General features: G+C 32.3%; 2 protein-coding genes across 2 annotated transcripts; both read right to left on the bottom strand.

Moving 5' to 3' along the window:
- Positions 1 to 1,358: 1,358 nt before the first annotated feature.
- Positions 1,359 to 3,705, bottom strand: LOC137654961 (shematrin-like protein 1). Its single transcript, XM_068388857.1, has 2 exons — positions 3,613 to 3,705; positions 1,359 to 1,988 (listed from the first exon to the last, which is right to left on the bottom strand). The coding sequence occupies exons 1-2, from the start codon at positions 3,622 to 3,624 to the stop codon at positions 1,476 to 1,478; spliced, it is 525 nt and encodes a 174-aa protein (XP_068244958.1). The 5' UTR covers positions 3,625 to 3,705; the 3' UTR covers positions 1,359 to 1,475.
- Positions 3,706 to 9,131: 5,426 nt separating this feature from the next.
- On the bottom strand, positions 9,132 to 15,393 carry LOC137655153 (uncharacterized). The gene is made up of 3 exons (XM_068389033.1): positions 15,262 to 15,393; positions 11,763 to 11,846; positions 9,132 to 9,635 (listed from the first exon to the last, which is right to left on the bottom strand). The coding sequence occupies exons 1-3, from the start codon at positions 15,391 to 15,393 to the stop codon at positions 9,252 to 9,254; spliced, it is 600 nt and encodes a 199-aa protein (XP_068245134.1). The 3' UTR covers positions 9,132 to 9,251.
- Positions 15,394 to 15,978: the final 585 nt, after the last annotated feature.

The raw sequence follows: 15,978 nt of genomic DNA, 5'->3' as shown, positions 1-15,978 counted from the left end.
TACATATAGAGGTTGAACAACAATATAGGCATAAAACACCATTGCCTAATACAACTTTTCCACCAAACCAGTCGCTCATCTGTCTATATACTGAAATGTACTGTTTACTTTCATAAAAATTTTTTAACTGCGGTCATCACCCTATGGTCTGTACAAAAAATTCTTCATTAGCTTTCAAATTGTCAGAAGCTTTCTCAGAGTCTATGTATGGCATATGCTAAATTTTCACCTTTACTTTTAAACTATACCCCAAAAGGGTTTTCTAACAAATTTCTAAACACTCTTGAAAGATTGCGTCTAAAACCAAGTACTGCAGGATGCAAAAAAACAAACGCAGGAATTTTTGCTAAGTATATCAATCCTTGACTTCCTAGCTTAAACTAAAATGATCTATCACCGCTAATAACTGACATTAAAAAAAAAAAAAAAAATAATTCAGTTAATGACAAAAACAATATAACTTTAAAAACTGAATAACTATACGAGTACTACTAATATTCATGACTGCAAGTATTACTACAAATCTGAAATAGTATGATAAACAAATCATGGTACAGCAGTTTGTACCAATAAAAGTGTAAGTACTAAGGGTAGGCTTTATAGATAACTTGTCTTTCATCCAAAACAAACTAATGTACAAAAATCGTAAATGGAACTCTGGTTAAAAAGGCCAGTGATCACGCGTCTTGGAGAAAGTAATCACATAGTTGGTTTTACTTTTCTGACCCTTTTACCTAGTCAGAAGTAAATAGAATTTCATAAAACTAATGAGTTATCCCATTTTCTTCTTTAATTCCGGAAACATAATAAAAAACTAAAATTTTCAATACTGAAAATATTACTGATAATTTACCATCATTGATCATATTACCAAAACTTCTGGCTAAGTTTATTGGTGGTTCATGCTGGGATTGATGTAAAAAGCTGCAACCATTTGCAAGGAACCTTTCTAATCTATTAACCTTTTACTAAAAACAGCTGCCATGATTTCTGTCTACCTTGTTTATTTACTCTTGCTTGAGGGTACACTCGGGCACACTATTCTATCTAATTTCTCTTCCTCTTGTTTTGTTAAAGTATTTATTGTTTATATAGGAAATATTTATCTTAATGTTGTTACTGTTTTTAAAATATCTAATTTTTCCTTGTTTCTTTTCCTTACTGGGCTATTTTCCTTGTTAGGGCCCCTGGGCTTATAGTATTTTGCTTTTCCAACTAGGGTTGTAGCTTAGCAATTAATAATAATAATAATTATAGATAAAAATGCTGTGTTGCAAGAATACATGGTATATAAGATGGTCTTATATAAGGAAAACTACATTGGTTATAATACTTTGTCTATATTTCATCATGTTATAAAAGAGGAGATAAAAAAATCCGATGTATTTTGCAGTATTAAATCATATTGTTCATCTGTACATAAAAGACCCATGAATCAGCAACGAAAGAAAAGCTATAGTTGTACAATGGTTAAATCAATGGTAACCATAACCGTAGTAAGTGGGAGGGTAGTAGTAGCTTGGACGAGGATAGCCGTAGTAGCCATAGCCATGGCCATAGGAAGGCTCGGAATCAGGTTGAGGATCGGCAGACCTCTTTCCGTAGTGATGGCCATAAGGATGGTAGACATGGGGGTGTCCATGGCCATGATGGTGTGCATAGGAGAGGGAAGCCTCAGCCTCTGGTTCTGGATCAGCAGACCTCTTTCCGTAGTGATGGCCATGAGGATGGTAGACATGGGGATGTCCATGGCCATGATGGTGTGCATAGGAGAGGGAAGCCTCAGCCTCTGGTTCTGGATCAGCAGACCTCTTGTGATGGGGGTGCACGTAACCGTAGCCTACTGGGTAGTAGCTACGGTACCCATACGGGTAACCATAACCGTAGCCATAGGAAGGACGATGATGGCCATAACTGACAACACTTGGCTCCGCATCTCGCTTCTCAATCTCAGTAGCGCAAGCGGAAGCCGCCAAGAGCACGATTGCCTAAAATTTGGGGAAGTAAATCTTTACATTGTGAAGGGGTTGTAAAATTTATATTTATTAGAATGGACTGTAAATTTCAGCCTTTTACTAACTTGAATATTTTGTTTTTGTCTTGCTTCGACAAAAGAATTATAATATATATATATATATATATATATATATATATATATATATATATATATATATATATATATATATATATATATATATATATATATATATATATATATATATATATATATATATACAGTATATATAAATATATATATTTATATATATATATATATATATATATATATATATATATATATATATATACAGTATATATAAATATATATATATATATATATATATATATATATATATATATATATATATATATATATATATATATATATATATATATATATATATATATAGAACATTTTATAAGAGCGGGTTTTACTACTAGTTTAAGTGTGTAATAAAAAAATGGTTGAGTAATTAGAAAGTGACGGAAATCTTATTTTCTTTGGATATATAAGTTTTGTTCAGGAATGTGATGTGAATTTTAATTCTTAATTCAAATTCCAATACAAAAATATTTATCAAAATTATTGTAAATTAAAAGACAAACAAGAGATAGGAGCTATAGAAAATTATTGCAATAAGTGATAATTGGCGAGATAACATGATTTCTTAGGGTTTTATTAGAAAGTTACTAATCTTTAACCTAATGTTAGTTATACTTTTTTTCTTGATGGGAACATGTATATAAGGCATAAGATAATCTGCAGTATATGTTAAAATTTTCTGCAAATGTCATATATATCAAAATTCCGGTAAAGTATTGACGAAACCTTTCTGAAATTAGAAGCGTTTGACAAAGTCTGTCTTCACGAAATCCTTTGTTTAAATGTTAGAATGCCTTTTCAAATAACACTAATAAAAACAAACTGGCATTAACAATTTTGCCCTTCTCGACACACTGAGCTAAGAGCTATTAAGTGATAATCCTCATCGTGACAGAAATACTTAAATATTTAAGTCATTTAGCATAATATATATGAAAGAGCCGAATAATGAAAAATATATACCTCTACCAAGAGAGAAAAATAAAAACTTTATCGGTATTTAAGACATAGTACTGTACATTAATGTGAGATTTTGGACGATAGAAGAATTAATGTATGCTGTATCAAGATTAAAAGAAGCCAGGCATTTAGCTGTATATACATATATGATAAAAGCTACTGACTGACAATTCTAAGAGCAGTTAATACCCGTTTACTTTTGCATCATAACCATAACTTGAAAAGGGTATTTATCTATATAACCACTTTTGCATCATAACCATAACTTGAAAAGGGTATTTATCTATATAACTACTTTTGCATCATAACCATAACTTGAAAAGGGTATTTATCTATATAACCACTTTTGGATCATAACCATAACTTGAAAAGGGTATTTATCTATATAGCCACTTTTGCATCATAACCATAACTTGAAAAGGGTATTTATCTATATAACCACTTTTGGATCATAACCATAACTTGAAAAGGGGTATTTATCTATCTAACCAATCAGTTAAGAACTTCCTTGGGGAAGAAACAAACTTGAGATTGTTATGAGATATACAGACCAGAAACTTCATTGTTGCTCGTTGTTGTTTACCGTGGCCACTAGAGAGGTCGAGTGTGATGAATAGTCGCCACTCGAGTCATTTATAGACGACTGGAGTCCAACTCAGTTAAGCATTTGTCATTGGGGACCAAATTCTTAGAAACCAAAAGAATTGCTATTTATAAATATCCTTTACAAGAAACTATGAAAATCCAGAAATTTCTGATAAGTTCACCGCATCTCTGGAATTATTAACCGTGGAGGTCTTCAACGTCTTGTGATGTCACTAATTGGATCTGATGACGATATATTTTCTTCCTTTTACTAAACTCACATTTGACTATTAGGGAAAAAAAGACTCTACGAGACTATCTTTTTTTTTAATTGATTTGCAGTCGTGGGAATTATATTACATACTATTAGGTTATCATGTAAGTTTAATTAAAATCCATAAACAGAAGGTGATTGTATATAGTATTATAATGGTGATTAAAGTTTATGGAGACAACAATATATTACATAAAAACCATGAAAATTGTAAGCGGAAAATATCAAAAATATAGAACTAACTTCTGAAGACAAATTTATTGTTTTTCTAATTTGTTTGGTATTAAAACTATAGCAAATCCTATTTTCTGAAGCATAAATCTAATTGCCGAGGAATTAACATGAAAAACTTCATTACCAACCATTTTCTCTGTCTGTCTGTCTGTCTGTCTGTCTGTCTCTCTCTCTCTCTCTCTCTCTCTCTCTCTCTCTCTCTCTCTCTCTCTCTACACAGACACATGGGGACAGAGGTACACATTCATTTATGTACACACACAAACACGCACACACACACATATATATATGTATATATATATATATATATATATATATATATATATAGATATATATATATATAAATATTTATATATATACCTATATATACTTATATATATATTTATATATATATATATATATATATATATATATATATACATATATATAAATATTCATATATATACCTATATGTATATATATATATATATATATATATATATATATATATATATATATATATATATATATGCATATATATACAGTAACCCCTTTATCTAGGAGTTACTCTGAATACCAGAATGTTTGAATACAACTACAAAAAATCAAATACGTTTATGAGCATTACATCTTTCTATGAGCACAAATGTTATTCTGAATGTGCATTTCTATAAGAAATTTCAAGAGAAGATCCAGCATTCATAGTGTTGTGCAGTATAGAGAGGCTATGAACTCCGATGTCAAAGCAACAGCGGTATTCGTTTACGGAATTCAAACAGTTTGTTACTTAGGAGTCTTACATGATGCAGCAAGTGATCAACTGTGCCGATACCGATCTTTCTTGGAATAAAAATGCCCAGGAGGACATTCATTACTACCAAAGAAAAGTAAATTCCCAGACACAAGGCCATGAACACCCTCTAACCCTGCTGTTCTGTGCTAATGCCAGGGGAACTGCAAAATAGAACCTCTCCTGGTGTAGCACTATGAAAATCCACGAGCCTCTAGTACACGGTGCAGAAGAAGCAAATGAATATTCTGTGGAAGTCAAACAACAAGGGCTGGGTGACTCACATATTGTTTGTGCTGAGGTAAAAAAATACCTCATTGATGGGATCCTACCTCTCCAATCCTTGTTGCTTACGGCTGATGCTCCTGCCTATCTGTAATCATTGAAGGCGACCTAATGGAGGAGTTGAAATTCATCAGAATAAAATTCAAGGGCAAGGCAAACAGCACCATTCTAATACTCCAACCCATGGAACAGCAGATTATATCTAATTCTAACAATCTGCACACAAAGACAATATTTCAGTAATGCTTTGGCGTCACCGAAAGGATCAACCTCACCATCGGAGAGATTTTGAAAAAATATTTCCAAATCGTCAGCTGCCTCAAAATGATTGATGAAGCCTGGTAGGAGGTCATTAACAGAACCCTCTAATGAGGTAGTGGACACTATTTCCCGAGTGTGATCCTGGATGCAATTTCAAAAGATTCAAAACCATGCTTAAGTAGTTGATGATGAGGTTGTATTCTTGGGAAATACTATAGGGTTGGAGGTAGACAAGGTCGTCTACGATCTTCTCGACAAGCAAAATAACCAATCGACGACCAAGGAGCTGTTGGAATTGCATAAGAAAGAGCAACAAGAGGTTGCGAAGGAGATTTCACTGAGGAAGAGGAGGAGGGACAGAATGGCGAATCTCTCAATTCAGATGAAATTAGGATTTTAGGAATGTGGGACATTTTGCAGAATTTTGTAGAAAAAATCACCCATATAAGGCTTTGGTAAGGTGCCTAGCGAATCTATTTACCAACAATGCAATGTCGTTTTTCCATACAAAAAAAAAAAAAAAGTGTCATAAGCTGTCATTCTGAAAATTGAACACACACTCAAAAAAAAAAAAAAAAAAAAAAAAAAAAAAAAAAAAAAAAAGAAGACGACCAAGAGTCAAAAAGCAGAAATTGAGGGATTCAGTGATAGTGAACGCCGTTCAAGAGAGATAATTCTCAATATTTTACCCGCGGTTCTTGAGGACGGAGAGACTATCTCCAAGGTGCATCATCTCCTCCTCCTCCTCTCCTTTGTCTCTCATCCCAGACACTATTCTTCTCAAAGGTATACTGGAAGTTAATTTGTAAAATCTTAATTTTTCTATTGGGAATAATTAATTTTTATTTTCTGTTGTTGGATTTTATAACTCTTTCACTAAATTCGTTTTTGAAACCTAGAAAATTGACTGTATATATGGGAATGCATCGAGTATATTTCCTGTATTTATGGAAAATTATTTTAGTTTACAAGCTTGTGAGCTTGTTCCCAGAAGAAATTAAACTCATAACCCAAGGTACCACTATTATACTGTATACGTAGTATTACAAACAGGATGGAACTGTCCGGGAAGATCTGAATGTAAAGGATGATTAGATTTATGAAAAATCTTATGCAACTTGCAAAATGACTTAATTAAACGACGGTGCCAGAGATTAATATCTAGACCAAGAATAAGAAATTTGATAGATCGTAAGTTTTTGTCTAACAAATTAAGATGAGAATCAGCAGCTGAAGACCAGACAGGAGAACAACACTCGAAACAACGTAGTATGAATGAATTAAAACACTTCTTCAGACTAGATTGATCTCTGAAAATCTTAAAAGGCATTCTGAATAAGCCAAATTTTGTGCAATGGAAGAAGACACAGACCTAATGTGTTTCTCAAAAGTAAATTTGCCGTCGAGAATCACATTAAAAATTTTAAGAGTCATACAAAGTTAAAGAAATATAATCAATGCTGAGATCCGGATGTTAAGGAGCCACTGTCCTTGACTTGCAATCATATTTTGAGTTTTGATAGCATAACTATTTTGATGCCTTCCTTTTTACTCTCTTCTGTGTCTTTATTTTAGTTATACACTCTTTCTGCCATCATACTACATCTGTATTTTTTCCACACGATTAAACCATCTCAGATGGCTCTGATCCATTTTTTTTTCACATAAGCTGTATTATTGACACGGAATCTTTCCCCATTTGTAACCTTATGAAATTTATAATGCACAATATAGAATATGCAAAAAGTTAATAGACTGAATTATTGTCTCTAGATTGCATTCAACATTGACATTTCATGTAACATCAAAGATAGTTGGTTTACTTTTCCTTTTCATACAATTGCATAACGTTTATTAAAATTTTTTACTAATCTTTTCTATTTATCTTGTTATCTTCCTTGCTTCTATTAATGTGTGACTCACCACTTTTGATATTTTGCCATGATTCGTTATATTTACTCCCAGGTTCCTTCAGTAGTAATCAGAAGATTTCAATCCTCCACAATACAAAAAATATATCTCATTACTCTATCTTCCTAAATTCCGTTCAAATGCATCACCTTAATCTCGCATAAGTTATTTTTTTCATATTTAAAATGCTTCAAACCTCTCTTATTAGACGTCTCCTCATCATAACAATGCACCAACATATTATCTGCAAACATCTATACTCATCTTTTTTATCATAAAATTCTGATCATAAATTCACTCATTTCTTAAACCTGTCACATTAGTCCATACATAGGCCTACACTGTAGATGTTGAACAACAATGGAGACATAAAACAGCATCACCTAATACAACTTTCCCATGAAACCAGTCGCTCTTATGTCTATATACTGTAATAAACGATTCACTTTCATGAACACAACTTAACTGATCTCTTCAAGCTGTTGTCTGTACACAAAAATCTCTATCAACTATCAAATTCTCTCTCTATTGATTATGTCAAAAACTTTCTCAGTGTCTATGTATAGCATTTATCAAATTTTCCTCTTAACATTTAAATTACTCACAAAAGGATTTTCTAACAAATTTCTAAACACTCTTGAAAGATGTCTAAAAAAGTACTTTAGGGTGTAAAAAACAAACGCAGGAATTACTACTAAGTAGATCAATCCTTTGCTTACAAGCATAAACAAAAATGATCTTCAATCTCTAATAACTGACACTATTAAAATTAACGCAGATAATGCTAATAACAAAACAACTTAAAAAAATAGAATGACTTCGCGAATACTGCTAATATTCATGAATGTAAGTATTACAATCATAAGTCTTTTTATTGTTTATATATGACATATCTGTTTTGACGTTGTTACTTATTGTAGAATGATTTATTGTAAATTTGTTCTCATCATTCATTTATTCCCTTATTTCCTTTCTTCACTAGGCTATTTTTCCCTGTTAGAGCCCTTGGGCTTATAGCATTTTGCTTTTCCAACTAGGGTTATATCTTGGCTAGTAATAATAATAATAATAATAATAATAATAATAATAATAATCTGAAATAGTATGATCAGCAAGTCACGGTACAGTTTGTACTTATAGGAGTGCAAGCACTAAGGGTAGGCTTTATAGATTGTGTTTTTTCCACACACACACACACACACAAAAAAAAAAAAAAAAAAAAAAAAAAACTAATGTACAAAAATCGTAGTTGGAACGCGGGATAAAATGTCTTGAATCAAGTAATTAAATAGTGGGTTTTACTTTACTGGTCATTTTGCATTGTCAATGGTAAATTGAATTTCATAGAATTAATGCGTTATCTTATTCTGATCTTAATCTCGGTAACATAATTTAGGAATTACAATACTTGTAATTGAAATGTTGAAAATACTAATGGTCATTTACCATCATCGATAATGATATCAGCAATTCTGGTTGATTTTACTTTTGCTCATGCTTAAATTGATGTTTATAATAAGAGGTCAAAATCTGCAACCCTTTACGAGAAACTTTTCTAATCTATTAAGCTTTTGCTAAATACAGCTATCATCATTCCTGGCTTAAATATTTTCTTTATTCTTTTTTACTCAAAATTACAAATAAAAAATGCAGTGTTATCATATTGACATCAAGAGGTGCAAGAATGCATCGTATATAAGATGGTCTTATGTAAGAAAAACCACTTTTTGAGTTATATTTCATAAATCTATAGAAGGGAAGGAGATAAAAAGTCAAAGGCATTTGGCAGGATTAATTCATATCGTTTGTCTGTACATAGAGACCTCCGAATCAGCGAAGAAAATATAATCCATAGTTGTGCTTTGGTCAAATCAATGGTAACCATAACCATAACCATAGTAAGTGGGATCGTAGTAGTAGCTTGGACGAGGATAGCTGTAGGCGAAATCAGGTTGAGGATCGGCAGACCTCTTTCCGTAGTGATGGCCATGAGGATGGTAGACATGGGGGTGTGGATGACCATGAGGGTGTGCATAGGAGAGGGAAGCCTCAGCCTCTGGTTCTGGATCAGCAGACCTCTTGTGATGGGGGTGCACGTAACCGTAGCCTAGTGGGTAGTAGCCAAGATGGTCATACGGGTGACCATAACCGTAGCCATAGGAAGGACGATGATGGCCATAACTGACAACACTTGGCTCCGCATCTCGCTTCTCAATCTCAGTAGCGCAAGCGGAAGCCGCCAAGAGCACGATTGCCTAAAATTTTGGTGATGAATATTTCGTATTATTTAAGGCAAAGTATGATTTATTATTTAAAATTGTCTCATAGCTTTGGCAATGTGATAACGCCGTATGCATTTGCTTGTTATTTCCACTACAATACATAAATGTTAGTTATAAAAATGTTGGAAAATTAAAAGTAAAAGAATTAGAAAACTTAAAAAAATGTCTTATTAAAGGTGATACTACAAGATTTTATTGAAACGTTCGTGATTCTTGTTATAATATGCTTTTATATATCTTATTTTTGATGAGACATTTTATTATAAAAAGTCTGCAGTAAATTTCAAAACTGTATGCATATTTATATATATATATATATATATATATATATATATATACATACATACATATATATATATATATATATATATATATATATATATATATACCTGTATATATATATATATATATATATATATATATATATATATATATATATATATATATATATATATATATATTCAAATTCCAGAAGAATATTGACGAAACCTTTTTAAATCTGTCACCATCTGCCCAATTGCGTTTGATTATGTATGAAATCAAGGCCCAAGTAATAGAATATTTTCTCAATGAAAATTTACCAATGGAACTTGCATGATATTGTCGTTATATGAACTATAATAGCAAAATATATTTTAGATTTGCACCCCAATGAAAATTAGCCGTCTGAAAGGCTGCAAGATGCAGCCAGTTAATTGACCATAATGAAATAAATTAATAAATATTTATTATACATTTGTTACAGGAATCTTTGTGCCTTTTATTAAAGACGTCAAACTAGCTTTGCTATATTTTCTTATCTAAAGACTTACAAAATAATGTCTCATCAACATACGACATCTTGTGTTAATGCTAAGATTTAGATCACATTCACGTTAGTTATCAATAGATTTCAGAATTATATTTTATTTGGCATTCGCATTACAGAGCTAGTAATATATGGCGGTAAAGCTTATGGAGTTCCCTATACGTTTTCACCAAGACAACCAAAAGGGCTTTTAAAAGAACACAATTCTTAATATATTGAACTTATAAAATATCTTCGTGAAATTATGTGAACAATTCATATATTTAAGCATTATCATATTTTTCTTCTACAACATATTCATCTTTAAATGAGGAACCGTTTAAGGAATTTAGTAAATCAGCTTAAGCGTCAGTACCCAGTAGATAAAGATTATTTATGCTAAAAAGTACCTATCAATCAATATCTTGACTAGCGAAAAATTTGATAATAACCTAAAAATAAAAAAAGTAAGAAATCTTGATTTAATATTTATACTTCCATTCCAAAAACCTTGTTACAACTGTTAGCCTCCATGATACAATCCGAACAGCAATCTGTGTCCTATAGTAAATTTTTTTTAGAGGCAGGTTTGCACCGACTCGGAGGAGTGCCTTATCAGCTCGGAAAAGTTGCTAATAGCTGATTGATCGGAAGTATTCGGACAGAAATACTCCCAACCAATCAGCTATTAGGAGACTTTTCCGAGTTAAAATGGCACCCCTCAAGTCTGTGTTGGTTGTTCTGTCAACCCTGACACCCCTTCCCTGCTGGAGCTAACCAATGTAAATCTTTGTGTTAATGAAATAAACTTTAACGTTTAACCCATTTAACATAGTATACGAAAAAAAAACTCGAATAAAACACCATGCCGTGTATAAGAATCTTGGGTTTTAAAAATCCACAGTTATATGTTATATATTTGAAAAAATACAGGAGCTGTCGCTGTAGAGGCACTTTGTATTAAGTGCGAAATCTCCTGAATTTTTTATAATATAACAACGTATACTGGATATTTAATACCCATAGAATACGAAGATATTATGAAAAATGACATCACATTGCAGTAAACTAACTATTACTTTAGTTCGTGATTTTAGATGATAAAAGAAATATTAAGTATCAGCTTTGAGCTCTAACATGCTTTTAAATGTATATTCATATATAACAAAACGCGCCGATTGAAAAATATAAAATCAATACAAATGGAGTAACTTAAAGTCACTTAATTTACATTGTATTTTCTTTATAACCAATCAGTTCCGAAGTTTCTTATGCAACAAATAAAACTTGAAATTGCAATGGGATATACAGACCAGAAACTTCATTGTTGCTCGTTGATGTTCACCGTTGAGAGTCGAGTGTGCTAAAGATTCGCCACTTGAGTCATTTATAGGCGACTGGAGTGAAACTCATTCAAGCATTTGTCATTGGGGACCAGATTTCAAGAAACCAAAAGAATTACTATTTATAAATATCCTTTACAAGGAAACCTATAAAAATCCTGAAGTCACTGATAGCCTCACCGCATCTCTGGAATTATTAGCCACGAAGGTCTTCAACGTCTGGTGATGTCACTCATTTACTAATTTCATGATCATATATTTCCTTCCGCTTTGCAAAACTTATGCTTTCAAGATTTACGGATATAACACTTTGAAATCTTTGGACAATATGACACTTCTGTATATTGAAAGCATGCACAGATAAAGAATAACTTTCAGATAAATACCGACAAGAAAGGAGCCGCCTTGAAAGCTATTAAGTAAATTGTCAAATATTCTCCTTTGTAAAAAACCAGTTGTAATATCATGGTTTTTGGCCTTTTTTATGTCGATAAACTGTTAAAATTAAAACGTTTAAAATATCTTTCGATTCATATATTTATTTTAGTCTATTTCTACTGAAACTTGGGGTGTTGTTGGATTGTTTATTTTATCAAATTATAACTATGATTAAGTATGTAATTTCAGTCTCTGTGAAATAAACATATAAGGTTTATGCTAATTTACTTTGGGTAAATTTGAAATTATTCATGTAGAAGGTGTTTTCATTTGTAAAAACTATTTGTTACTAAATGTATTTTTTGGTTTATGTAAATTATTACTAGGTTTTACTTTTGTACTTAGCTTTTGTTCATTTATGTAAATTGAAGATAGAGTGGGCTATCTAGCAAGACTAACAGCTCCTTTTGACCACTGTTTGTCAATAAATTGTTTGAATTTGAATTTGAATTTGAATAGCATTCGTGATGATCTATGTGCATTTTACTTGTCACCTTATTATAAATGCAATGAAACCCCTAAGACTTCTAATGTGTGTTTTGGGAAAGAATAGAGAACTTGGATCTTTGGTTTTCTTAAATCAAACGAGAAGAAGAAAACACACCTTCTTGTAACGAGACAGTAGTGGAATAATTTGCCATAACATAAAATATAAAAACAATACTGATAGAGTTATCATCATCATCATCTCCTACGCCTATTGAAGTAAAGGGCCTCGGTTAGTACATAAGGTGTATACTTATTGCCATATGTTTGGTATGTTTTTTTTCTAGATTAAAATTAGGGGCTATTGCTTCCGTGAGCAGTCGTAAGTATTATCTGAATAAGGGTGACACATACTTGGATAGTTTCAACTGCGTAAGTCGTCGTTAATTATAGAATAAAGTTAATGTAATAAGTATCGTAATGAATACATATATTACATTAACTTTCATCCTAATGGATACATATATTATATTCACTTTATAATTATGATCATTTATTTCAATGTTGTTACTGTCCTTAAAATATTCTAATTTTCCTTGTTTCCTTTCCTCACTGGGCTATTTTCCCTGTTGGGGCCCCTGGGCTTATAGCATTCTGCTTTTCCAACTAGGGTTGTAGCTTAGCAATTAATAATAAAAATAATAATAATAATAATAATAATAATAATAGTAATAATAATAATAATAACGACGACTCAGGCAGTTGAAACTATCAGAGCCTGTGTTACCTTTGTTCAGATAATACCTGCGACTGCTCAGCAATAGATTATCCCTCCGTTACCCAGGGGCCCTAATTTCAATAATAAAAAAAAAAAAAAAAAAAAAAAAAAAAAAAAAAAAAAAAAATGATTAAACATATGGCAAAACGTAAACACTGTATTCAATAATCCTTCATATAAATAGTGTTTCATTAATACTGCTATATAATTAAGAACACAAAATATATATTTGAAACGCAAGAGTCTTGTTTTATTATAACTGAAGGTTATTCAGGAAGGGAGATATATTTCCTTTAATAAATAATTTCTTGAATCAGGAATTATACATAATTAATAATTTTCAGTCACTAGTGAGCCACGGCACATTTCTTTTGAATTGACACAGCTAAACAAACACACACACACACACAAAGAAAGGAGAGATTTTTTCTTTTTTTTAATTATTTTCCCAAGTGACCAAGGCTGAATATACTCCACCCCGTTTGTGCTAATGGCGAAAGTTTCTAGTGTGTTAAGCAAAAGGGCGAGAACTATGGGTAAATGTGGAATCTATCAGTCATATAGACAAGAACGTTCATTCTATGAGTTGTCGCGCACCAACTTTGTAATAATAAAGACAAATTTGTAATCGCAATTGTTAACTTACGAGATGGAAGTGGTTAAAAGAATTAAAAAAAAAATGAAATTTTTTCTCGCTATTAAAGAAATAGGTCGAAGAATGATACAGATTGAGAAAAAAGATAATGAATATGCAGAGAGAGAGAGAGAGAGAGAGAGAGAGAGAGAGAGAGAGAGAGAGAGAGAGAGAGAGAGAGAGGTTGGTGACGAGAGTGATGGAAAGCAAAAGGTAGCTAAAAGAAGAGGGAGGGAAGGAGCAGGTGGGATGGAGAACGAGCTAGAGGTAGGATGTCTAGAGAGGAATAGGGAAGGAAGACTTATTTCTCTTAAATAACAGTAAACGCAAAAATGCAATAGAAAATATGAAGCTTACCTAGATAAATTATAGTATTCAAAGATTATTAAATCAAGGGAAGTAATTGCTTAAAAGAATGTGTACAGATATAGTGTGGTGAGGACACAGGACATCATATGTATTATTATTGTTATTATTATTACTAGCCAAGCTACAACCATAATTGGAAAACCAAGAATGCTATAACCCCAAGGGCTCCAATAGGAAAAAATAGCCCAGTGAGGAAAGGAAATAAGGAAATAAATAAATGATGAGAATAAATTAACAATAAATCATTCTAAAAACAGTAACAACGCCAAAACAGATATGTCCTATATAAACTATTAACAACGTCAAAAACAGATACGTCATATATAAAGTATAAAAAGACTCATGTCAACCTGGTCAACATAAAAAAATTTGCTCCAACTTTGAACTTTTGAAGTTCTACTGATTCAACTAATCGATTAGGAAGATCATTTCACAACTTGGTAACAGCTGGAATAAAACTTCTAGAATACTGTGTAGTATTGAGCCTCATGATGGAGAAGGCCTGGCTATTGGATTTAACTGCCTGCCTAGTATTACGAACAGGATAGAATTGTCCAGGGAGATCTGAATGTAAAGGATGGTTAGAGTTATGAAAAATCTTATGCAACATGCATAATGAACTAATTGAACGACGGTGCCAAAGAATAATATCTTTGGCACCGTCGTTCAAATGGTTCGTTATGCATGTTAACTGTTACCAGATAAAATAAGGTTGAGCAGAACTGGTGCGTAAAGGCCGGTCCAAACGAGCGGGTGTGATCGTTGGGTATGCCTGATAACAGGCAGATTTGACGGTGTGTGTGTGTGTGTGTAGATTGCCTTGCCTTATGCAAGACACGGGCTCTTGCGTTGGCAGCCCGTATAAGATTTGACGGGCAAACAGTCAAATTGACCGAACGGCCGGCGATTAACCAATCAGTGCCCGGTGGCTGGAGCTCCGACCCTGCCTGATACATGTTAACCTAATTTACCCATAATGGCTCTCCCACTAATTTAGTCATTGTAACTGTTCAGACTTGCGATGGCTACCACTATATTTTTGGCAAAACCACAAATATACACCGATTTAACTATTGTCAAAATTAATGTTTAGGGAATTTAAACCTTAAGCGTTACAAGACCAGTTAAATTGAATATGAAATTGAAAGCCAGTACTGCCGAGATAGGGGAACAGCACTTTTGTTATGACAAAAAAAAAAAAAAAAAAAAAAGTAGAGTGAGAAGACTTTTGTAAACCAATAAAACCTAATTACTTCGTACAGCGCTAATGAGAATAATAAATCGTGTGTAGCGTTTGGTTAGTAAAAGAAAAAAAATCTAAGCATGCCAATTGTGCTTTTTTTAAAAACTTGAAAACATGTAATATAAATGGTTATGCAAAAATTAGTCCAAAAACTAGAAACATAAAAAAACTATAGCCAGGTATAAGAGGTTTATTGTAGCCTCCTCTCATTTATATGCATCAAGTAAAGGTATGCAGGCATCGTCGGGCAAGCTCGCCTAATCAACTAAATTTTGCGGACAACTTTCACAGGCAGGTA

This window comes from Palaemon carinicauda, chromosome 16, assembly GCF_036898095.1.
Source record: "Palaemon carinicauda isolate YSFRI2023 chromosome 16, ASM3689809v2, whole genome shotgun sequence".
Classification (NCBI taxonomy): Eukaryota; Metazoa; Arthropoda; class Malacostraca; order Decapoda; family Palaemonidae; genus Palaemon; species Palaemon carinicauda.
This window is presented reverse-complemented; position numbering and strand designations above follow the sequence as displayed.

Excerpts from the sequence above, each read along its gene's own strand:
- LOC137655153 (XM_068389033.1), bottom strand. The coding sequence starts at position 15,393 with ATGTATCAGGCAGGGTCGGAGCTCCAGCCACCGGGCACTGATTGGTTA. Across the intron at positions 11,847-15,261 it reads GAGCCCGTGTCTTGCATAAG|TCGCCTATAAATGACTCAAG; the intron begins GCAAGGCAATCT and ends GTTTCACTCCAG. Across the intron at positions 9,636-11,762 it reads GAGCAACAATGAAGTTTCTG|GCAATCGTGCTCTTGGCGGC; the intron begins GTCTGTATATCC and ends CCAAAATTTTAG.